The sequence below is a fragment of the Microcebus murinus genome, chromosome 19 (assembly GCF_040939455.1).
Source record: "Microcebus murinus isolate Inina chromosome 19, M.murinus_Inina_mat1.0, whole genome shotgun sequence".
Lineage (NCBI taxonomy): Eukaryota > Metazoa > Chordata > Mammalia > Primates > Cheirogaleidae > Microcebus > Microcebus murinus.
This window is the reverse complement of record NC_134122.1, coordinates 20,842,558-20,867,614: the sequence shown is the minus strand read 5'-3', so window position 1 is coordinate 20,867,614 and position 25,057 is coordinate 20,842,558. Positions and strand designations below refer to the sequence as shown.

Genomic DNA, 25,057 nt, shown 5'->3' with positions numbered 1-25,057 from the left:
TGCAGTCAGGGTTTTTGCTGTGTCCATCACCAGAATAGTATTCATTGTGGGTAAGTTTTTATCCCACAGCCACTCTTTCTCCCTACCCCCTTCTTGGTTTCTCATGTCCTTTACATCACTTTGTGCCCGTGCCTATCCATCTAGGAGTTCCCACTTATTAGTGAGAACATATGGTGTTCGGTTTTCCATTCCTGAGATAGTTCCCTTAGGGTAATGATCTCCAGTTCCCTTCACATTGCTGCAAATGACATATTTCATTCCTTTATTTTTTTTTAGAGACAAGGTCTCACTCTGTTGCCCGGGATAGAGAGCAGTGGCATGATCATAGCTCACTGCAACCTCACACTCCTGGGCTGAAGCGATCCTCCTGCCTCAGGCTCCTGAGTAGCTGGAACTACCAGCGCAGGCCACCACATCTGACTAACCTTTCTTTGTTTACTAGAGACGGGGTCTAGCTCTTGCTCAGACTGGTCTCCAACTCCTAACCTCAAGCTACCCTCCCACCTGGGCCTTCCACAGGCGTGAGCCATCGCATCTGGCTCCTTTTTGTTTTTTTTCACTGCCTTATGCAATGCCTGGAACATCACTCGTTCATAGTGAATACTCGTTAAACGAGTATAGGTGAAATAAAGAATGTATACTAACTAATATCATATACTTACTTTGTACAAGGCACTGTCCTCAATGCTTCACACATACTAAGTCATTTTATTCTCATAACACCCTATGAGGTAGGTGCTACAATTGCTATTATTGCTTTATACCTTGGGGAGAATGAAGTACAGAAGTTAGGAAATCTGCCCAAGTAGGTGCCTGAGCTGGGATTCGCGCCCAAATAGTCTGACTCGAGGTTTGCTCTAAGCCTAGATCCAAAACCACGAAGCTCATCAGCATTACGTGGGCTCTGGACCTTAGACTCCGAGTCTGCGGTTCAGGTCAGGCCAGGGCATGTGTGTGTGTTAAATAAACAACATGAGGTTGGATTGCGGAAGACCCCAGACGCGGTCTCAGTGCCCACTTAATTCGGGCTTGTCCCCGCCCCTCGTGTGGCGCGAAGGCCACTGGGAGTTGTAGTCGCCCGCGTAGTTCGCCAGAGCTTTCCGGAAGTGACCCGCCTCTTCCTTTCGGCATTTCCGCCGTCTTAGTTTCGCGGTGTGACTGTCGAACTCGGGTGGTGAGTATTTCTTGGGCCTTGTGCTTCGAGGAGGGAGACCCGGGTCGGGCTACGGGTGGGACTGGTGAGGAGTCGGGGGTCGGGAGGTGGTGGCCCGAGCCTCTTCTCGTGGTCCGTGACGCTCCGGCTCTCCCGCAGCTCTCCCGCGCGGGCCGGAGCCCCTCAGCGCGGTCGCCATGTCGCGCTTTTTCACCACCGGTTCGGACAGCGAGTCCGAGTCATCTCTGTCCGGGGAGGAGCTCGTCACCAAACCTGTCGGGGGTAACTACGGCAAACAGTGAGTTGGAGGGGCTACGTCTCGGTGACTACTCGGGGAGTGCGGGGTTAGGCGGGCTCAGGAAGGCCGTATGTGTGGAAAGGGATTGGAGGTGACGGCGAGAGCGGCTCCCGAGCATGGCGAGTTTACGGGATTCGAGCAGTGTTGGAGAAACAAATTTCACGCTTAGAGTGCTGTGAAATATGGGAGTCCACCCACCAGGTACAAGGGATAGAGTCACAGAGATTTCCTGGTGGCTAGGTCTGTTGCATCAGCTTTCTAACTGGCCTCTAAGTATACAGCCTCTGTACCCTCTATCGCCTTCCCTTCCCTGCCCCCTTCCCTTCTTAACGCCGAGAAATCCTCAATGACCTCAGCTCATGGAAGGAAACCCAAAATGCTTGGTTGGTATTTGGGAGCCCTCTGATGTGGCTCTGAAGTTGTGGCCACCTGGCTCTGCCAGCAGGTTCTTCAATATCTCTTATAGTCCTGTTGTTTACTTCTACTTAAATACCCTTCCCCTATCTCTGCAAATTAGAATTCTTTTACTGGTAGAAACAATGGAATGTTGTTTCTTAGACTTCTGTCTCTCTCGTGCTACCTTAATTGTTTTTTGGCATATGGCTTTGCTACTGTTTAAAATATATATATGTATCCATACACACATATATATTAATATGAATATGACTTCATATCGCTGTCACAAGTGGAAAAACCAATATCACTTGCCATAAAATAGAAAATAATTGGAAAAATTAATAAAATGAAAAGAATGGAGATACTATTGCTGGCAGTGAGTCTGTTGTCTGGTCTTATTATTAAAGAAAAATATTAGCAATGGAGATATTAATGCCATTGAGACTTTTCTGTTGGTCTCTCATACTTTGGAAAATATTGCTTTCTAGAACTTAGCTCAGGTACCACCTCCTTGAAATCTTTTCAGTTCATTACAGCTGAAGTACTCTTTCTTTCTACCTTTCTTTTTTGTTGTTGTTTTTTGTTTCCCCCAGTACTTCTGTAGTGACTTGGGTCTTTATGTAGTTATCTCACACAGTGAATAAGCACCCTAATTGTTTTTGAGAAGATAGTGACTGTCATCTTTGTATGTGCTACCTTTGAGGAAAGGCCTTAGTTATATAGGAAGAGGCTATGAGGAAAAAGAGTCAAAAAGAGGATGGGGGTCAGCACGGTGGCTCACGCCTGTAATCCTAGCACTCTGGGAGGCTGAGGCGGGGGGATTGTTCGAGGTCAGGAGTTCGAAACCAGCCTGAGCAAGAGTGAGACCCCGTCTCTACTAGAAATAGAAATAAATTAATTGGCCAACTAATATATATAGAAAAAAAAGTTAGCCGAGCATGGTGGCGCATGCCTATAGTCCCAGCTACTTGGGAGGCTGAGGCAGCAGGATTGCTTGAGCCCAGGAGATTGAGGTTGTGAGCTAGGCTGATGCCACAGCACACACTCTAGGCTAGGCAACAAAGCAGGACTCTGCCTCAAAAAAAAAGAGGATGGGTGTGGGGTGGGTGGCCTGAGTTATTCAGTTCCACCTGTCCCATCTGAGAAGAGAAATAGGGATCTATTGGAAAGACTAGAACATAGAAAGATTAATGGTCTCTTTTTTTCCCAAATAGGCCATTGTTGCTCAGCGAGGATGAAGAAGATACCAAGAGAGTTGTCCGAAGTGCTAAGGACAAGAGGTGAGGCTGGGTGATGGGTAGTCTCTGGGAGCAGTGGTGAGTTTTCCCCATGGTAGGCATGTCCAATGTGGTATTGGGCTCCCAACCTAGGTTTGAGGAGCTGACCAACCTTATCCGGACCATTCGTAATGCCATGAAGATTCGTGATGTCACCAAGTGCCTGGAAGAGTTTGAGCTCCTGGGAAAAGCCTATGGGAAGGCCAAGAGCATTGTGGACAAAGAAGGTGTCCCCAGGTTCTATATCCGCATCCTGGCTGATCTAGAGGACTATCTTAATGAGGTGTGTTGCCTTTGGGCTAGGGGGGATCCCCAGAGGGGCGTGGGTTCCTAACCTGCTTGCAGGATTCATGTTTCCTCAGGGTTCTTTGCCTTGTTATATACAGTGTTTCCCAGATCACAAGAAATAGGGTAAAGCAAGGAGAGAAACCTTTTTGAACCTATAACTTCATTGTGTTTATGTTGAATGCCATCTCTTATTTATATTTTGTACTTCTAGTGGTGATATATAAAGGATCTTCAAAAAATAAGTTAATAGATGTAGTTAATAATAGTACCAGTGGTATACAGATAGCAGGACTCAAAAGTGGTGGTAAAGCCTGAAGTTTAGGAAATACTGCTTAGTCTCAGATCACTGTTTCCCTTTCTCCCCTCTTTAGCTTTGGGAAGATAAGGAAGGAAAGAAGAAGATGAACAAGAATAATGCTAAGGCTCTGAGTACCCTGCGCCAGAAGATCCGAAAATACAACCGAGATTTTGAGTCCCATATCACAAGTTACAAGCAGGTAGGAATGCTAGAGGCAGACTTTTTGAATTATAGGAACAGTGACCCTCATGACTGAGACCTAAAAAGCATTTGCAAATGAGAGGTTCGACTGGAGAAGGAATCATGACAAAACCTATCCAGGGTGGGATGGGGGTGTGGTTGGTAAGTATCTTTAATTATTCTCTCATTTCTCTCTGTCCAGAACCCTGAGCAATCTGCAGATGAAGATGCTGAAAAGAATGAGGAAGATTCAGAAGGTGAGAGGAGACCCTTATTGAAAATCATCAGGGGTACCTTTGGCCTGGTTTCTTGGTTGCTCTCCGGTCTTGCTATTCAGCATTCAGGCTTTTTTCTCTCCCCCCATTTCCATCAGCCTCTTCAGATGAGGATGAGGATGACGAGGGCGTCAGTGCTTCAGCTTTCCTGAAGAAGAAATCAGAAGCTCCTTCTGGAGAAAGTCGCAAGTTCCTCAAAAAGATGGAGGTAAGAGCCAGGGTTGCACTGAGGGGTGGTTTGCCTACCAGAGGCCATTCTTGGGTCCCCAGGAAGAAGAAAGGACTCAGAATCTTAGGGTTGGGAGGGGTAGGATTTAGTGAGTGTGACTTGAGAACAGGCTTCCTCTTGTATTAGAGCACTAAGCAAACTTAAATCTAGGCCCAGCTCTGCCCCTGGGGCGAAGTTGCAACTTGATTCTGGGTCTTCCTGGTCCATTCCAGCTCTTTTCTTTTTTTCTTTTTTTGAGACAGAATCTCTCTCTGTTAACCCAGGCTAGAGTGCAATGTCATCATCATAGCTGATTGCAGTTTCTAACTCCTGGGCTCAGGCAGTTCTTCTGCCTCAGCCTCCTGTGTAGCTGGAGCTATAGGTGCGCATCACCACATGTGGCTAATTTTTCGATTTTTTTGTAGAGATGGGGGTCTTGCTCTTGCTCAGGCTGGTCTCAAACTCCTAAACTCCTGACCTCGAGCAGTCCTCCCACACTCAGCCTCCCAGAGTGCTTAGGATTATAGGCTTGAGTCACCGCACCTGACCCATTCCAGCTTTTTTTTTTTTTTTGAGATAGAGTCTCACTTTGTTGCCCAGGCTATAGTGAGTGCTGTGGCGTCAGCCTAGCTCACAGCAACTTCAAACTCCTGGGCTCAAGCAATCCTACTGCCTCAGCCTTCCAAGTAGCTGGGACTACAGGCATGCGCCACCATGCCAGGCTAATTTTTTTCTGTATATATTAGTTGACCAATTAATTTCTTTCTATTTATTGTAGAGACGGGGTCTCGCTCTTGCTCAGGCTGGTTTCGAACTCCTGACCTCGAGCAGTCCACCCGCCTCAGCCTAGGATTACAAGCATGAGCCGCCACGCCCAGCCCCATTCCAACTCTTGATAGCTTTACCATAAATAACCACTCTTGTCCTGCTTCTGAAAATCCCTGGAACATGTGTTAGCAGGGAGAGCAGAGAGATCAATCTCCCTATCTTCCTGCTGATTCTCTTTTTTTCTTGTAAGGATGAAGATGAGGACTCAGAAGATTCTGAAGATGATGAAGACTGGGACACAGGTTCCACATCTTCTGATTCAGACTCAGAGGAGGAAGAAGGGAAACAAACTGCACTGGCCTCAAGATTCCTTAAAAAGTAAGAAAAGTAGTGGGACCTAGTGCTACAGTGGGAAGGGAAGAATACCATCATCTTGAAGGTTGTTGCTTCTTTCATGTAGTCATTTTAGGTTGTAGAAGCCCAACTCTTCCCATTTTACAGAGAGATCTCAGAGGGTCAAGTATATAGGTAGTTAAGGTCACAAAGCTAATGTGTCCTGAGGATGGGATTTGAAGGCTCCAGAGTCCAAATATTTACTCATGACATTATTCACTGCATGTGGACTGGGTGCAAATCTCACTTTGGCATCTGTTAGCCTTCTGATACTGGACAAGCTACTTAACCTTTGTAATCTTTAGTTTTGTCATCCATAAAATGGGGCAGGGACCCTGCCTCCCAGGATGGCTGCAAAAATATAGGGAGGTGATATAGGGATATCGCTCAGTCCAGGATTGACATGTAGTAAGCCCTCAATGGTGGTTGCTACTGTTGTCATCCTTCCTGTAGACTTTTTAGTACAGATATAGCACATAGACTGCAGCAAGCCTTGGTGAACTAGGACAGTCACAGAATGGGAAAGGATCTGATCTAGGTTTGGGTCTCCCAGTCCTTAGTCCTTCTTAGGTCTCAATTTCTTCTTTTGCAATAAAGGTGATAACTGATCCTATGTACCCACAGGAGTAAAATATCAAACTCACTGAAAACAGTGCTCTTTTAATAGGAGAAACTATTGATGCTTTTTGGGTTGTTTTCCTACTTGTAAAAGTTCGAGTTATGCTGGTTCAGAAGGTAGTGAATTTCCTAATGCTAAAAAAGTCTAGATATAGGCTGACCATCCACTTAGTGGTCACTTTATTGAGAAACATTTTTCGTCAAGTGCTCCAGGGGATACTGGTCCATGTGTGAGAAGCATTGTCTGTCATTTCTCCTTGGTGTGTTTACAACCATGTACATTAGTACATTCGAGTATGAAAAGCATCACCAAAATAGATAAGCTTAACTTTATTATTCATCCCTTAAACTTGCTTGATCATGAAACTTTTTTTTTTTTTTTTACCTATTGACATCTTACAGAACCATCAATGTTGGTTTTGGTTCAGATCTTTTATATCCACTGTGCTTTACATATTTATCTTCCAGTAATTGTGTATTGAGGTCTCCCATTATTTGGGCTAGTATGTGCAGTATGCACTGCACATGTGCATCACACAAAGGCTGCCTGTCTGGGGGAACAAGTGGGGATTAAAATCAAACTATGACATCACAAGAAAAGAAAACTGCAGACCAATATCTTTAATGAATGTAGACTCAAAAATCCTCAGCAAGCTGAACAAAGTGGCTCATGCCTATAACCACAACAACTTGAGGGGCTGAGGTAGGAGGATCACAAAAAAGTAAAGAAAAAGAAAGAAAAGAGGCCGGGTGTGTTGACTTACGCCTGTAATCCTAGCACTCTGGGAGGCCAAGGTGGGAAAATCGCTCAAGGTCAAGAGTTCAAAACCAGCCTCAGCAAGAGCGAGACCCCATCTCTACTGAAGATAGAAAGAAATTAATTGGGCAACTAAAAATATATAGAGAAAAAATTAGCCTGGCATGGTGGCGTATGCCTGTAGTCCCAGCTACTCGGGAGGCTGAGACAGAAGGATTGCTTGAGCCCAGGAGTTTGAGGTTGCTGTGAGCTAGGCTGACGCCACGGCACTCACTCTAACCTGGGCAACAGAGTGAGACTCAAAAAAAAAAATTGGCCAGGCAGGGTTGCTCACACCTGTAATCCTAGCACTCTGGGAGGCCGAGGTGGGCAGATTGCTTGAGGTCAGGAGTTCAAAACCAGCCTGAGCAAGAGTGAGACCCTATCTCTACTATAAATAGAAATTAATTGACCAACTAATATATATATAGAAAAAAAATTAGCCGGGCATGGTGATACATGCCTGTAGTCCCAGCTACTTGGGAGGCTGAGGCAGTAGGATCGCTTGAGCCCAGGAGTTTGAGGTTGCTGTGAGCTAGGCTAACGCTACAGCACTCACTCTAGCCTGGGCAACAAAGCGAGACTCTGTCTCAAAAAAAAAAAAATTAATGCTTCTAAAGAACTTAATCTTGGGCCAGGTGCGATGGCTCACGCTTGTAATCGTAACACTCTGGGGAGGCCAAGGCGGGAGGATTGCTTGAGCTCAGGAGTTCGAGACCAGCCTCAGCAAGAGTGAGACCCCATCTCTACTATAAATAGAAAGAAATTAGCCAAACAACTAAAAATAGAAAAAAATTAGCCGTGCACAGTGGCTTGTGCCTGTAATCCCAGCTACCTGGGAGGCTAAGGCAGAAGGATCACTTGAGCCCAGGAGTTTGAGGTTGCTGTGAGCTAGGCTGACGCCACGGCACTCTAGCCCAGGCAAGAGAGTGAGACTCAGGCCGGGCACGGTGGCTCACGCCTGTAATCCTAGCTCTTGGGAGGCTGAGGCAGGCGGATTGCTCGAGGTCAGGAGTTCGAAACCAGCCTGAGCAAGAGCAAGACCCTGTCTCTACTATAAATAGAAAGAAAATTGGCCAACTAATATATATAGAAAAAATTAGCCGGGCATGGTGGCGCATGCCTATAGTCCCAGCTACTCGGGAGGCTGAGGCAGAAGGATTGCTTGAGCCCAGGAGTTTGAGGTTGCTGTGAGCTAGTCTGACGCCACGGCACTCACTTTAGCCTAGGCAACAAAGCGAGACTCTGTCTCAAAAAAAAAGAACTTAATCCTTGCTTAAGCCCAGGAGTTTGAGGTTGCTGTGAGCTAGGCTGGTGCCGCAGCACTCACTCTAGCCTGGATAACAAAGTGAGACTCTGTCTCAAAAAAAAAAAAAAAAGACATTCTCCTAGATAGGCTTAGCCTGATTAAAAATTAAATAGAATACAGATTCTAAATGTTTGTTACAGTATTTGGGCCTTTCCTCATATTTTCTGCCCAAACCTACTGTCCAGGTGCTTTGATGTTGCCAGACAGCCTAATCCCACATCAAAAAGAGGCTGGTTCAAGCTCTTAAGAATAAACCCATTTCTTTATGAGCTTGTTTTGACCAAAAGATGAAGACTGAGAAATTTTAATGAGGAAAAGGGTATAGACTGATTTAACATGGAAATGCTGAAAAAGGATACTAACAGATAGCCTATCATGTTTTCTAGAAAATCCATCAACCTTAGATGGCTTACTCAAGGAGAGCTAATGAGTTTACACACAAAAAAAAATACAAACAAAATTCACTGTTCTGTGGTTTCCTACTATCTCCTTGTTCTTCTTTTTCCTACTAAATCCTGCTTTTGTCTTCATTGAAAATCAGTCTAAAAATTAATCTCCCTAAATGGCTGGGCGTAGTGGCTCATGCCTGTAATCCTAACACTTTGGGAGGCCAAGGCTGGAGGATCACTTGAGCCCAGGAGTTGGAGATCAGCCTGAGCAACATAGTGAGACCTCATCCCCACAAAAATTTTACAAAGGTAGCCATGCATAGTGGTGTGCGTGCCTGTAGTCCCAGCTACTCTGGAGGCTGAGGCTTGACCCCAGGAATTTCAGGTTAAGGTAAGCTATGGTGATGCCTCTGTACTTCTGCCGGGCAACAGAGGGAGACCTTGTCTCAAAAAAGTCTTCCTTGTTACACAAGTGAAATAATGTCTGAATTATTCTTTAACACTGCAAAGCCACAAATTTTCAATGTTAAAAAGCTTTTGACACCTGAAATTCTAACATTATTTTCTTGAAGGACTTAAAGCCTCAGAACACTGATTCAACTAATTTTAGATTTTGGGGGTAGGGGTGTTAGGTAGGTATACAAGGTAAAATTTTCACAGGTTAAAAAAAGTGTGCAGAATTTGAAATAATTTGTCTCTCATTAGGTTTATATTTTGTTAAATAAATACATAATATTAGAGTCTGGAGATGGTTTCAGGCAACATCATGTGTCCTAAGACCATTTTCAGATAGCCAGTGATCTTTTTCTCTTTTATAGGGACATTTTGTTTTATTGGACAATTTAATTCAGAATTTAGATTAATCAATTATCATAAAAAATTTTGTATATTTTGGGGGATAAGCTGTTTAAGGAGGTGACTGGTAAATAGGTTAGTCTGGATAGAACAGTTAGTATCAAAGAAAATAACTTAAGTTGTTTATGAATACTTTGAAAAGCCTTAGAAGTTAGCTGTAGAGCAGCATGACAGGTTGTTTCTATGTCTACAGTGGCTTGGTTAGCACCTCTACCTTATTAGACCCGGCCCTGCCATACTCTTCATAAGTATCTTAATGGGTGTAATGTGACAGACCTTGGTAAGTAGTCCAACAAATGCAAATGCTTAATGTTCTTTGCTTTGGTTATGGTTAACTGTTCTCTAAGTCGTTCTTGTAGAGTATAACTCGACTCAGGACTTGGTGGAAGAAGCTTTATCGGTAAGGAAGAGCTGGTCTTTCATCTCCTCCCATGTCTCCTGGTAGGGCCCCCACCACAGAAGAGGACAAGAAGGCGGCTGAGAAGAAACGAGAAGACAAAGCCAAGAAGAAGCATGACAGGAAATCGAAGCGCCTGGATGAGGAGGAGGAGGACAATGAAGGCGGGGAGTGGGAGAGGGTCCGGGGTGGAGTGCCCCTTGTAAAGGTGAGGATCTTAGAGTTAAAATGAACTGGGGAACAGTTTGAGAGGACATGCCTTCTGGTCAGGGTGGAAAAAAACTTAAGGCAATAATGGGTTCCTTTTGGCATGCACGTGACAGGATGTATATTGTCCTAGGAGAAGCCAAAAATGTTTGCCAAGGGAACTGAGATTACCCATGCTGTTGTCATTAAGAAATTGAATGAGATCCTACAGGCACGAGGCAAAAAGGGAACTGATCGGTAAGATTCATGGGCCTGGGTTATAGGATTACAGGGTGAAAGCTCTTTTTCTCTACCACACGGGGTGGAGGTTAGTGGGGAATTGGTTCTGTTTGGTGAGGATCTGTGTATGGCTGTAGTAGAGGAACAATATATTTGGGACATAACTGGTCTGTTTGCTGCTTTTTACCTTTTTTGTGACCTAACCAGTCACTTAACCTTTTGGGACTCTCTTCCCATCTAAAATGGGAATAATGCTCACCTTGTTTAATTACTAGGTGACTGATGAGGATAGTGGTTGTGAAAGCATTTTACACTGTTCCAGGATTGTTAGCATTATTGCTGTTTCTGTTTGGAATTTATAAAGGATAGGCAAGTGCACAAGTGTTAAGGATAGAGGAGTAACGAGCTGCCCTGCTGTCAGAAGTGGGCATCCTATATGACAGGATGAGACTTTTTTGATTTGTCTCCAAAGTCTCACCCAGTTCTGTACCCCTCCAGTGCTGCCCAGATTGAGCTGCTACAATTGCTGGTTCAGATCGCTTCTGAAAACAACCTAGGGGAGGGTGTCATTGTCAAGATCAAGTTCAATATCATTGCCTCTCTCTATGATTACAACCCCAACCTGGCAACATACATGAAGGTGAGTACAATGAAGAGAAGCATCTCGGGGCATAGCTGGTGGGTCAGGAGAAGGTACCTAGTGTTTTAAAATTTGGGGGCTTTGGAAACAGTCTTGGCAGTTGAAGGCCCCATGATCTGGTGAAGGGGCTCTTGGGAGGCATCCGCTTATTAGACCCTCACACCTCTAACTCTGCAGTCTAATCTCTTGGCAGCCAGAGATGTGGCAGAAGTGCCTGGACTGCATCAATGAGCTGATGGACATTCTGTTTGCAAACCCCAACATCTTTGTTGGAGAGAATATTCTGGAAGAAAGTGAGAACCTGCAAAATGTTGACCAGGTAAGGGGAGGAATTGGCGGGATAACTGGGAACATATGTCATATGCTTTGGGAAAGCTCACTAGAGATAGAAAGGTTTAAGGTTGGGACTGATACAGATCAGTCCCAAAGTTTGCTATCTGGGCTAATTTATTCATTTCTTCTTTGCCTTTCTCTTCAGCCACTGCGTGTCCGTGGCTGTATCCTAACTCTGGTGGAACGAATGGATGAAGAATTTACCAAAATCATGCAAAATACTGATCCTCACTCCCAAGGTGAGCCTGATCAAGTATGGGCTTTGGTGAGAAGAAAAGTATAGGGAATAACACCAACTATAGGGTTTTGTAGGGTTTTACAAGGATTATACTAAATCATAGTGTTTGGAAAGCCAACCCTTCCTTACCCAGCATTCATACTGAAGGGCTGTTAAGATGCTGGGCCTTGCTCCCATAGTTTCTGATTCAATAGGTCTGAGTGGGGCCTGAGAATTTGCACTTCTAATGTGCTCCCAGGTGATATTGCTGGTCCAGGGGCTTTACTTAAAGAACCACTGGAGTGAGGCATCTATTCACTTATCTTGCTTAGCTTTGCACAGTGGCGTTGGGATGGGAACATGCAGGATAATTTACTCAGTAAAAATGTGAATGTGTTGACTGAGTCGAGGGTGTAGTGATGAACAAGGTTCCATGCTCGTGGAGCTTCCCTTTGGTATTAGAGAAAGACAGTTTAACAAATAATAATAGCAAGATAACTTTAGATCATGTAAGGTGTGAGTGAATTAGAAGTTAAAATAGGACCCTGTGGTAGAAAGTAACTGGAGGAGTGGCTGCTTTAGATAATGGTTGAAGGAAGCATCTTTAGGTGGGAGCCATGTGAGATGAGATCTGATAAGGAGGAGTTAATGAGGGGAAGAATTAACACAAAAGAGCTCCTGACAGAAGGAACAGAAAGTGAGCTTGGCATGTTCCAGGAATAAAAAGGCCAGTGTGACTGGAGCACAGTAAGGCTAGGGGATAATTTTGGGCAATAAGACAAGGGCAAGACCTTGCAGGCCCTTATTGACAGAGGTGGGTAGTGGGGTGAGAGGTGGTGGGTTCTGGTAGAGGACAATGTTTTCAGGGCACAGCCAGTAGACTTTTCTGATAGGTGCAGAAAACAGGGGTAACTAGATTGACTGGGACAGAAGGCTGGGAAAGCCTGGGTGCCCAGCTGAGATGAGGGTGGTTGCTCCCCCTGCCAGAGTACGTGGAGCACCTGAAGGATGAAGCACAGGTGTGCGCCATCATCGAGCGTGTGCAGCGCTACCTGGAGGAGAAGGGCACCACTGAGGAGATCTGCCGAGTGTACTTGCGGCGCATCCTCCACACCTACTACAAGTTTGACTACAAGGCGCATCAGCGGCAGCTCACCCCTCCAGAGGGCTCCTCAAAGGTGAGTGTGTGGCAGTCATGTCAGAGGGAGAGGGGAATGTGTTGATCTTTCCTACTTGTCTGTCAGGGCTTGATGGGACATCTCCTATTCCATAGGGACTTCCTCTGAGGTAGAGCAGGGAGGTAAATTGAGGGATTAGAATAAGGCTGGATAGAGTCTCATCTTTGGTTACTGAATAGCCTGAGCCATTTAAAGCCTTTGTCCTTGCCGGATCTTGTTCTCAAACAATCCCTCTTCCTCCCCAGTCTGAGCAAGACCAGGCAGAAAACGAGGGTGAGGACTCAGCTGTGCTGATGGAGAGACTGTGCAAATACATCTACGCCAAGGACCGCACAGACCGGATCCGCACGTGCGCCATCCTCTGCCACATCTACCATCATGCCCTGCACTCCCGCTGGTACCAGGCCCGTGACCTCATGCTCATGAGCCACCTGCAGGACAACATCCAGCATGCAGACCCGCCAGTGCAGGTAGGATGAGGAGGCCTTCTGGCCTTGTTGGTGATGGAGAGGCCAGACCCTGTCCTCTGAAGAAAAATGGCTCAACCACAATAGCCACCTGTTTGGCTGGTGTGCATTTAAGTAGACAGTTGGTCTTTCCCACATGCCCACGTTCTTTGATCCTCTTGCTGTTGACACATATGTTGTACTGTCTCAATAGCATTAGATTCCTCTGGGATAGAAAGAGATTCGAGTCCAGTCAGCATTTATTATATCTATTGTGTATCTGGTTCAGAACATTAGGAGATCATCTTAGTTAGAAAGATGAAAAGGATTCATTAAGAAACTGTTAAATTAAGAAGAAAGGGAGAGGCACAAATGCAACGTGATGTAGTGGGACATTACAGTGGAACAACTAATTTTGTGTGGTGATATCTGAACACCTTTTCATACAGAGGAAGCAGTAAGGCAGTGTGTAAAATGGCAGATCCTGTAAATCTGTGCACAATTAGGTGATATTTATGTGTAGAATATTTGGTGAACCTGTCTGGCGGTGGTGTTCCCCCCTCCCCCTTGATTGTTTATTTGTTGAGACTGGGTCTCTCTGTGTGGCCCGGGCTAGAAGGCAGTGGTGTCATCATAGCTCACTGCAGCCTCAAACTACTGGGCTCTGGTGATTCTCTTGCCTCAGCCTCCCGAGTAGTTGGGACTACAAGTGCGCACCACCACACCTGGCTACATTTTTAAATTTTTTCTGTAGAGATAGGATCTCACTATGTTGCCCAGGCTGGTCTTGCACTCCTGGCCTCAAGCACTGGGATTATGGGTACAAGCCACTGTGCCCGGCCTATTAATCTTTTTATGGTTGAGTTGAAGGTATGTTTTGTTTGTTGTTGGTTTTTTGGTTTTTGTTTGTTTCTTTGTTTTTTTTTTTTTGAGACAGAGTCTCGCTTTGTTGCCCTGGCTAGAGTGAGTGCCATGGCATCAGCCTAGCTCACAGCAACCTCAAGCTCCTGGGCTCAAGCAATCCTCTTGCCTCAGCCTCCCGAGTAGCTGGGACTACAGGCATGCACCACCATGCCCGGCTAATTTTTTCTATATATATATTAGTTGGCCAATTAATTTCTTCCTATTTATAGTAGAGACAGGGTCTCGCTCTTGCTCAGGCTGGTTTCGAACTCCTGACCTCGAGCAATCCGCCTGCCTCGGCCTCCCAGAGTGCTAGGATTACAGGCGTGAGCCACCGCGCCCGGCCTGTTTGTTTTTGAGACAGAGTCTCTGATGCCTGGGCTAGAGTGCCGTGGCATCAGCCTAGCCCTATTCATTTTCTTAACCATACGTTTTGATGAAGTTGATTTATCCGTTTTTTTAGTTATTTTCTACATCCTATCTAAAGAAACCTTTGCCCACTTGAAATTCATGAAGTTTGTTTAATTTTAATTTTTGCAGGCTTTTATAGGTTTTAAGTTTTACACTTAGATTTATGACTTGTCTTGATTTAATTTTTACATATGGTGTGAGCTTTGGATCAGAATTATTTTTTTCCTCTACGTGAATACCTAGTTGTTCCAGTAGCACTTGTAGGAAATACTTTCTTTCTCCCATTGTATTGCTTTGGTGCCTTTCTGACAAACCACATGAAAAACCATATGATTCTATAAGGATGAATACATTTGGGGGCTCTCCTGTTCCATTCATGCATCTCTTTGTCTATCCATATGCCGGTCTCATACTGTCTTGATTGCTGTGCCTTTACATCAGGTGTTTTTCTGCATCTATTGAAATGATACATAGTTACTTCTCCTTCATTCTGTTTGTGTAATGAATAACCATGTTATATTTTTATACTATTTATTCCTGAGGTATGTCCTACTTGGTCATATATATCATCTTTTACATATTATTGGATTTTATTTGCCAATTTTTTTTAAGGCTCTTTGCACCTGTGCTCATAATTGGTGTTGATCTCTATATTTTTATTATTGTTGTTAATAAAGACTTAGTATTTCCCCTCCAAATACATGCCATCTCTCCTTCTTAATTAGTAGCAAATCTGTGTTCCTGGTTGCTTAGACCAAAACCTTGGAGTCATCCTTGATTTTTCCTTCTGAGGTCTGTCTGTCGCCCAGGCTAGAGTGCTGTGGCATCAGCCTACCGCACAGCAACCTCAAACTCCTGGGCTCAAGCGATCCTCCGGCCTCAGCCTCCCAAGTGGCTGGGACTACAGGTGCATGCCACCACACCCAGCTAATTGTTTTATATTTTTAGTAGAAACTGTTACTCACACTTGATCAGGCTGGTCTCAAACTCCTGGGCTCAAGTGATCCTCCTGCCTCAGCCTCCCAGAGGAGGATTACAGGTGTACAGAGTGTTAGGATTACAGGTGTGAGTCACCATGCCCAGCCAACCTTGATTCTTGTTTTTCTCTCACGTACCACGTCTGATTTCTCAGCCATTTCTGTTCAGAATTCTTATCTGACCACTTTCTGTCCCTTCCACTTTTGCCCTCTGGTATAAGCCACCATCGTCTTCTGATTTCTCTCTGCTTCTCCCATTATGTCCCTTCAGTCCTTTTTTTCTATTATACAGCAGCCAGAGTAACCCTGTTAAATTAAGTCAGATTATATCACCTATTTGCTGAAAACTTCCCATGATTTCCCAGGTTGAAACGCATAACGTGGCTCACACTTGCCTGTCGTTCAGCTTATCATATCTTTTACCAATCCCAGCCACGTCATGATCCCTGTTCCTCAAATATACCTGGCATATGTCTTCCACAAGAACCTTCATGCTGACTTTTCCTTTTTTTATTTTTTTATTTTATTTTTTTTTTATTATTTTTGAGACAGAGTCTCACTTTGTTGCCCAGGCTAGCATGAGTGCCATGGCATCAGCCTAGCTCACAGCAACCTCAAACTCCTGGGCTCAAGTGATCCTACTGCCGCAGTCTCCCAAGTAGCTGGGACTACAAGCATGCGCCACCATGCCTGGCTGATTTTTCTATATATATTAGTTGGCCAATTAATTTCTTTCTATTTATATAGAGACGGGGTCTCACTCTTGCTCAGGCTGGTTTAGAACTCCTGACCTCGAGCAATCCACCCGCCTCAGGCCTCCCAGAGTGCTAGGATTACAGGTGTGAGCCACCGCGTCGGGCCTCCTCTTTTTAGAATGTTGTTCTTCCCCAGATACTTGCATGACTTGCTCCCTCTTCTTCCTTTTTATTTTTTTTGTTTTGCTTTTTTATTTTTATTTTTACTTTTAAAATTCTTAAATTTTACTTTCTCTTCTTCTTTTTCTAAGATTCCATAATCACACTCCCTCTTCTTCACACTTCCCTCTTCTTCTTTAGGTCTTTATTCAAACATTCCCTTCAAAATGAGGCCTTCCCTAGTTACATAAAATTGCTAGCCGCCACCACCACACATGCTTCATTCCTGACTCCGTCCCCTGCTCTATTTTTCTTCTTAATGTGAATCACCCTCTGTGTGGTGTGGTTATTTTGTTCTCTATAGCCCACCCGTGGAACAGAAGCTCCATGGAGGGCAGGACTTGTCTGTTTTGTTCTCTGTCCCAGCCCATAGTGCTCAGCATGTAGTAAGTGCTCAAAGTATATTTGTTGAATAAATGAATGACTTGCCTTGTGGCTGTCAAATCTGAGTGCATTACCCTTTGCCCCCAGATCCTGTACAACCGCACCATGGTGCAGCTGGGCATCTGTGCCTTCCGCCAAGGCCTGACTAAGGATGCCCACAATGCCCTGCTGGACATCCAGTCAAGTGGCCGGGCCAAGGAGCTTCTGGGCCAGGGTCTGTTGCTGCGCAGCCTGCAGGAACGCAACCAGGAGCAGGAGAAGGTGGAACGGCGCCGGCAGGTGCCTTTCCACCTGCACATCAACCTGGAGCTACTGGAGTGTGTCTATCTGGTGTCTGCCATGCTCCTGGAGATACCCTACATGGCCGCCCATGAGAGCGATGCCCGCCGACGCATGATCAGCAAGCAGTTCCATCACCAGCTGCGGGTGGGCGAGCGGCAGCCCTTGCTGGGTGAGTGTGGGGCTCCATAGTGCACACTCCCTGATTGTGCACTCCCTGATTGCTTGTCAGGATTAAAAGAAATCAAAGGGAATAGCTCTCTAGATGATTCATTTGATTTAATGACACCTCCTCTGCCTGGAACTAAGTATTTCATAAATAATAATTCATTCAATCTGCATTAGTAATTACCCTGTGGCATAGGTACAATTAATACCTCTTTTTCCTGATGAAGAAACTGAGGCACTGAGAAGTTAAGTGTCTTGCCCAAATGTGACACAGCTAATATGTGCCTCCAACCTTTCTTTCCTATTCCTCCCCTTTACTCACTTTATATTCCAGCCAAACCAACTATAATAGAGCCTTACTATTCACAAATCTAACATTGGCTCCTTTGGTAACTTCTGAAAGACCTGATTATGCAGGGGTTATACCAGTGTAGTTTGCTGGGAAAGGAATTTGAATGATGCCCCTCCTGTGAGTTTGGTGCATGGGAGGACCTGATGAGTGGGCAAAGCTTATTGTCCACAGCCACATCCCTTTAGAGATTGGTCCTTCATCAGTCATGCTGAAGTGTAGCTACCTATTAGGCTAATTTTATTTGGCTTACATAGTGGCATTTTATTTTGTGGGGAAATTTACAAAATCTGGATTTTGGTATATCTTAGAATTTCGGTGGATCTGGCACCCCTGGGCCTGCCTTCCCACAGAGCTAGCAGATGTGGGGAAGGGCTCTCCAGTTCACCACAGTGCCTGCCACTCTCTAGCTCTTTCCACAGAGGGGCCAAAAGTTAGTTTCTGTTTCACCCCTGCATTTTTGTTTGGTTTGTAGAGAAGTAGTCTTTGAGCCTCTAACTTTGCTCCTTTCAAAAGTGTTAAAGTGGAGGCTAATCCAAGAGTGTTGTGAGCTTTTCCTTACACTTTGCCCTGTTCATACATTTCTATCTGGGCCTGATCTATGTGTACATTTGAGCTTTCAGTGCCTGTTCCTAGGGTTGGCTATGTTCATGCTTCTCTGCATCTGCCACCTGTTCCATCCTTAGAGTTTTTGCACTTTGTCAGCCCTGAATTCCAGTTACTCTTGTTTGCTATGTCTTATCTTCCTGTCTTATCTGTCAGGACAGTATTTGGGGGCCTGAGTTCATAATCTGCACATAAAACCTGTGATTTTATAAAGGTAAATTAGACTGGGGCTAAATTCTTTAAGGAAAAGAAGTGAGCCACTTTGATGAATAACAGTGTGAGGTATCAGTATAACACAAATCGTCAAGGTAATGCAAGAACAAATAAAGTTTGGTAAGTGCCATTCAAGTTGAGATGGTAGAGGGTTTTTTTGGGTCACAGAAACTTAAGAGAATATGTTGAAAGCTATGGACCCCTTTACTAGGAAGATGTACACACAATTTGTCAACATTTTCAAGGGGTTTACCAATCCCCTGAAGCACATCTATGGAGTGATGTAGTCCCAAGCTGAGTAAATTTATTCAGCTGTTAAGTGACTTGTACAGTCATGTGACTGTTTTGTGGAGAACTAGGAGAGTCTCTAGTCTGGCTATATGCTCTTCTGGCCCCTGATCCTCCTTGAACAGTGCTGATGGGGCAGGAGCCCTGGACCCAGATTTCCCTGGGCTGTACCTCATTCTCAACTTTTTAGGTCCCCCTGAGTCAATGAGGGAACATGTGGTTGCTGCCTCCAAGGCCATGAAGATGGGTGACTGGAAAACCTGCCATAGTTTTATCATCAATGAGAAGATGAATGGAAAAGTATGGGACCTTTTCCCTGAGGCTGACAAAGTCCGTACTATGCTGGTTAGGTAAGCAGACAGAGGCCATGGTGGGTGGGGGAAGAGAAGACTGGTCAGCCTTCTTCCCTGAGGACATCCCCTTCTTCTTCTCCCCTCTGCCCACAGGAAGATCCAGGAAGAGTCACTGAGGACCTACCTCTTCACCTACAGCAGTGTCTATGACTCTATCAGGTAGCATGGGTCCTGGGGACACAGAGGAGCCCCAGCTTTTTGGTCACGGGTCCTAACTGCCCCCTGCCTTCTTTCTCTCCAGCATGGAGACACTGTCTGACATGTTTGAGCTGGACCTGCCCACCGTGCACTCAATCATCAGCAAGATGATCATCAATGAGGAGTTGATGGTAAGGGTTGGAGTGGTAAATAGGTGGGTGGAGTCATGGAGGGATTAGAGTAGAGGGGTCTGATCTGTGTCATGTCGCTTCCTCTGCTTCGGTCCTGTCAGGCCTCCCTGGACCAGCCGACACAGACAGTGGTGATGCACCGTACCGAGCCCACTGCCCAGCAGAACCTGGCTCTACAGCTGGCTGAGAAGCTGGGCAGCCTGGTGGAGAATAACGAGCGGGTGTTTGACCACAAGCAGGGCACCTATGGCGGCTACTTCCGGGGTAAGTGGTTCTAACTCCTCACTCTCCTAGGATCCTGGCCCCCCTTGCTGCCTTTCCCCTGGCACTTACTCCTCCCTTCCTTCCCTTTCTCCTACAGACCAGAAGGATGGCTACCGCAAAAATGAGGGCTACATGCGCCGCGGTGGCTACCGCCAGCAGCAGTCTCAGACAGCCTACTGAGCTCTCCTCTTCTGTCCCTATGGCCTAGACCTTTAGGCCTTTAAGTCCTAAACTACACCTCAGTCATTAAAGGTCTATTTAAAGTTGTTTTGGTTCCTGATTGCATGTCACCACAAAGGTGTATTGGACCTATTCATTGGTTATTGTGTTTCTGAGCTTCTGCCACATGACAGACAGAAGGCTCTGGATGCAGAGATGAATTGTACACATCCCTTACATGTTTGACATTTAACAGAAAATGTTATAATGGGTATGAAAAAAGATGAATATATTGAATAGGTGATTGTGGGGTGTAATGTCAGGGAAGGCATAATGGAGGCAGTAGTGATGGATGGATGGACCAGGCAGAGAGAAGGGAGTGTAAACCATTGTGAAGTGTGCTCCGTGGACCATTTTGGATCCTATTGCCTGCTTTTATTTTATTTTATTTTATTATTTTATTTTATTTTTTTGAGACAGAGTCTGGCTTTGTTGCCTGGGCTAGAGTGCCATGGCGTCAGCCTAGCTCACAGCAACCTCAAACTCCTGGGCTCAAGCAATCCTGCCTCAGCCTCCTGAGTAGCTGGGGCTACAGGCGTGTGCCACCATGCCCAGCTAAATTTTTCTATATTTTTAGTTGGCTAATTGATTTCTTTCCATTAATAGTAGAGATGAGGTCTCGCTCTTGCTCAGACTGATTTTGAACTCCTGACCTTGAGTGATCCACCCGCCTTGGCCTCCCAGAGTGCTAGGATTACAGGCGTGAGCCACCGCACCCGGCTTGTTACCTGCTTTTAACAAGACAGGTACCATAAATAAGAGGAAGCATTGAGAATTTCTTTTCTTTTCTTTTTTTTTTTTTTTTGTATTTGTGTGTGCGTGTGTGACGGAATCTCATTTTGTTGCCCAGGCTAGAGTGCCGTGGTATCAGCCTAGCTCACAGCAACCTTAAACTCCTGGGCTCAAGTGATCCTTCTGTCTCACCTCCCGAGTAGCTGGGACTACAGGCACACGCCATCATGCCCGGCTAATTTGGCCAATTAATTTCTTTCTATTTTTTAGTAGAGACGGGATCTCGCTCTTGCTCAGGCTGGTTTCAAACTCCTGACCTTGAGTGATCCTCCTGCCTCGGCCTCCCAGAGAGCTAGGATTACAGGTGTGAGCCACCACACCCGGCCTGTTTTGTTTTGTTTTGTTTTAAGAGGCAGTGTCTTGCTTTGTTGCCCAGGCTGGACTCCAGCTTTTGAGATCAGGAATATAAGAATAGTACATATGCAGTGTAGACTAATAACCACATTGGATATAAGAATTTGGGACCTGCACTAATTAGACCATAGGCTAAGCTGTTGTAACAAAGAGATCCCACAACAGTGATTTAAACAAAATAGTTTATTTTTTATGTGAGATTTCGAAAGTAGGTGAATGATCCAGGCATAGGCTTAGACAACTGTTCACAAGATCATCTTGGGACCCAGGGTCCCACTGTCATGTTGCCTTCCCATCTCTGAGGTGGTTGTCACCTTCTGCATGGTCAAAGCCAGCTCACCGGCCCCAACAGTCGTGTTCAAGCCCATAGGAAGGGGAAGAGGGAGTAGAGTGCCTGGAAATTGCACACATCCCAGTGGCCAGAACTTAGTCTCACATTCTTACAGCTCTGCAGGGGACACTAAAATATCACTAGCTAAATAGTTACATGTTCATTTAGACTTGGGACATTTTATTACTAAAAGAAAGGTAAGGGTATAATTATTAGTCTGTCATAGAAGTGAAAGAACAGAGATTTTGAAGCATGTGACTTATAAGTAGTTGTCAAAGAATGGTATTGAGTGACATCAGAGCCAGCATGTTGACTGCTTACGTACGTGCCAAGTGCTTTATATGCCTTAACACATTTAATCTTAGAACAATCCTGTTATCATTCTCATTCTGTAGATGGAGGAACTGAGGCCCAAAGAGGTTAAGTCATTTTCCTGAGATCACATAACTAGGAAGTAAGGGAGCCAGATGCACACCAAGGCAGCCTGTGACTCTGGCTCTTAACCATTGTATGATACTTAGTGCTACTTACATTTCTGGTGTGGGCAGCAGCACAGAGCAGGACAAAAGTAAAGACTGCGCTCCCAACATGCAAGTGGTTGGTAGAAGGGAAGCCGGAGGGCAGACTGGTGAGACAGGCAACAGAACCTGGAAAGAGGCTGGGTGCAGTGGCTCACGCCTGTAATCCTAGCACTCTGGGAGGCCGAGGCAGGACGATTGCTCAAGGTCAGGAGTTTGAAACCAGCCTGAGCAAGAGGGAGACCCTGTCTCTACTAAATATAGAAATAATTAATTGGCCAACTAAAAATATATAGAAAAAATTAGCCGGGCATGGTGGCACATGCCTGTAGCCCCAGCTACTCGGGAGGCTGAGGCAGGATTGCTTGAGCCCAGGAGTTTGAGATTGCTATGAGCTAGGCTGATGCCACAGCATTCTAGCCTGGGCAACACAGTGAAACTCTGTCTCAAAAAAAAAAAAAAAAAAGAACCAGGAAGGAGAGGAGATGGAAAGACTGAAGAGCTTACGCATTTCTGGGCTAGCTTGCCATGTACTAAATTTGGTCAGTCTAGCATTCTTCGACAGGAGGTGGGGCCACTGTGTTGCCCAATTCCAGGGGGTACCTTTCATTTTCCAGTCAATCTGGTGAACAACATCATCAAAGCTTTTCTGTCCAGGCTAGATAGTAAATATTTTAAGCTTTGTGGGCTGCATATGGACTGTCACTTACTCCTTTTCTTTTTTTAATTAAAAAAAAAAATCTCTTTAGGTGAGTTCTATGTTGCCCAGGCTAGTTGTGAACTCCTGGCCCTAAGTGATCCTCCCACCTCAGCCTCCTGTGTAGCTGGGATTACAGGTTTGAGCCACAGTGCCTAGTTTTCTAACAGCTCTTAAAGAGTGTAAAATCTATTCTTGGTTAACTGATGGTACATAGTCCACAAACCAGAACTGGCCAGATAACAGTTGCCTTAGATAACAAAGTGATTGGTGTCCCCTGGCATTGTGCAACATGGCAGTACTGACAGGCCTAGAACACATTGGACAAGATTTTGCATCAGCTTTTGCCTTTTGGGAAGAGGCAAAAGAGACAAACTTTCCCCATGCACACCCTTCAGTTTTTGCGAAAAGCTGATTCACATATATAAGTTTTCTCAAAAGAAATATCAAAATGTTTGCAAAAATAACTGAAATATTAATAATAGTTTTGTAAACAAAATAACCTCAGATTCACAAGTTATTTTCAAAAGAAACTTCAAAGTGTGAATTTGAGCACATCTTAGATGAAACATGACAGTGTTGATAAAAACAAGCTCAGATGCACAAATTCCTAAAACATTGATTGACCAAGGAATAGTGTTTTGAAAATAAGTTCTGAAAACTACCCAATGTGAATTTGAGCAAATCTAACCTAAACTCAATAATATTGCACTAATAAGCTTAGATTTAAGAGTTCTCAAAATTGACTTCTCAAGGTTTGTATAAATCTAGCTGGAACAGCAGTCTTGTGAAAACAAGATCAGAATCAAGAAGTGTCAAAACTAACTTCCCAGCATGAGTTTGAGAAAAATAGATGATTAAAAAAAACAATTTTAAAAGAACTCCAATCTAAACTATCGTTTAAGAATTATGTTCAAGCTAATCTGGATGAAATAAAAATGAAGCACCTGTTGTGAAAATGAAGCTCAGATTCATATATTTTTCAAAACTAACTTCCCACCATGGATTTGAGCAAACAACTGAGACCCATTTTTTGTGAAAACAAGCTCAAATTCACAAATTGTCCTCAAATGTAATTTTACAGCATCAGTTTGAGCAAAGAAGATATACAATTGGTTGATAAACATAGGAAAAGATGCCCAGAGTCATTAGTCATAAGGCAAAGTCAAAACTACAATAAGGGGCCGGGTGCGGTGGGTCACACCTGTAATCCTAGCACTCTGGGAGGCTGAGGCGGGTGGATTGCTCAAGGTCAGGAGCCAGGCTCGAAACCAGCCTGAGCAAGAGCGAGACCCCGTCTCTACTATAAATAGAAATAAATTGGCCAACTAATATATATATAATTAGCTGGGCATGGTGGCGCATGCCTGTAGTCCCAGCTACTTGGGAGGCTGAGACAGAAGGATCGCTTGAGCCCAGGAGTTTGAGGTTGCTGTGAGCTAGGCTGATGCCACGGCACTCACTCTAGCCTGGGCAACAAGTGAGACTCTGTCTCAAAAAAAAAAAACAAACTACAATAAGGGCTGGGCACAGTGGCACACACCTATAATTCTAGCACTCTGGGAGGCTGAGGCAGGAGGATCGCTTGAGGCCAGGAGTTCCAGACCAGACTGAGCAAGAATGAGACCCTGTCTCTACAAAAATTAGAAAAATTAACCCACCATGTTGGTACACACCTGTAGTCCCAGCTACTTAGGAGGCTGAGGCAGGAGGATCACTTGAGCCCAGGAGTTGGAGATTACAGTGAACTATGATCATGCCACTGCATTCTAGCTAAAGAAACAGAGTGAGACCTTGCCTCAAAAACAAAACAAAAACCCCACAAAAATAAGATAACACTTCACAATCACTATAATTTCTATAATCAAAAAGATGGACAATAACAATATAGTCCTTTTATTTACCCCTGTCATGAACCCAAGCATCCACCTGTATCTAAACAGCCAAATCACTACAACCAGGTTGACTAGTTAACCCTAGTACTTATGGGCACAAACCTCAAATGAGTGTTAACAACCTTACCCACCAAACTGCTGTTTCCCTAGTGAGTTCACTTTCCTACTTTCTCAATTGGTTTTTGTTGTGTTTTTTGTTTTTGTTTTTTTTTGAGACAGGGTCTCACTCTGTTGCCCAGGCTACAGTGAGTGCTGTGGCGTCAGCCTAGCTCACAGCAACCTCAAACTCCTGGGCTCAAGCAATCCTCCTGCCTCAGCCTCCCAAGTAGCTGGGACTACAGGTGCATGCCACCACACCCAGCTAATTTTTTCTATATGTATTAGTTGGCCAATTAATTTATTTCTATTTATAGTAGAGACGGGGGTCTCGCTCTTGCTCAGGCTGGTTTCGAACTCCTGACCTCGAGTAATCCACCCACCTCGGCCTCCCAGAGTGCTAAGATTACAGGTGTGAGCCATTGCGCCCAGCCCTCAATTGGTTTTTATTGTGGAAAAAAATATATAACACAAATTTAACCATTTCTGAGTATAGAATTCAGTGGCATTAGGTACATTCACAATGTTACACAACCATCACCACTATCTATTTCCAGAACTTTTTCATCACCCCACACA

General features: G+C 44.8%; 1 protein-coding gene across 1 annotated transcript; it reads left to right on the top strand.

Annotated features, from left to right (window-relative positions):
- The first annotated feature begins 1,092 nt into the window (after positions 1–1,092).
- Positions 1,093–19,843, top strand: EIF3C (eukaryotic translation initiation factor 3 subunit C). Its single transcript, XM_012758903.3, has 21 exons — positions 1,093–1,174; positions 1,313–1,451; positions 3,062–3,127; positions 3,218–3,407; positions 3,784–3,909; positions 4,093–4,147; positions 4,264–4,373; positions 5,392–5,519; positions 9,947–10,106; positions 10,239–10,342; positions 10,823–10,964; positions 11,158–11,283; positions 11,443–11,536; positions 12,502–12,692; positions 12,938–13,162; positions 16,815–17,178; positions 18,821–18,980; positions 19,077–19,142; positions 19,225–19,312; positions 19,414–19,576; positions 19,674–19,843. The coding sequence occupies exons 2-21, from the start codon at positions 1,351–1,353 to the stop codon at positions 19,754–19,756; spliced, it is 2,742 nt and encodes a 913-aa protein (XP_012614357.1). The 5' UTR covers positions 1,093–1,174; positions 1,313–1,350; the 3' UTR covers positions 19,757–19,843.
- Positions 19,844–25,057: the final 5,214 nt, after the last annotated feature.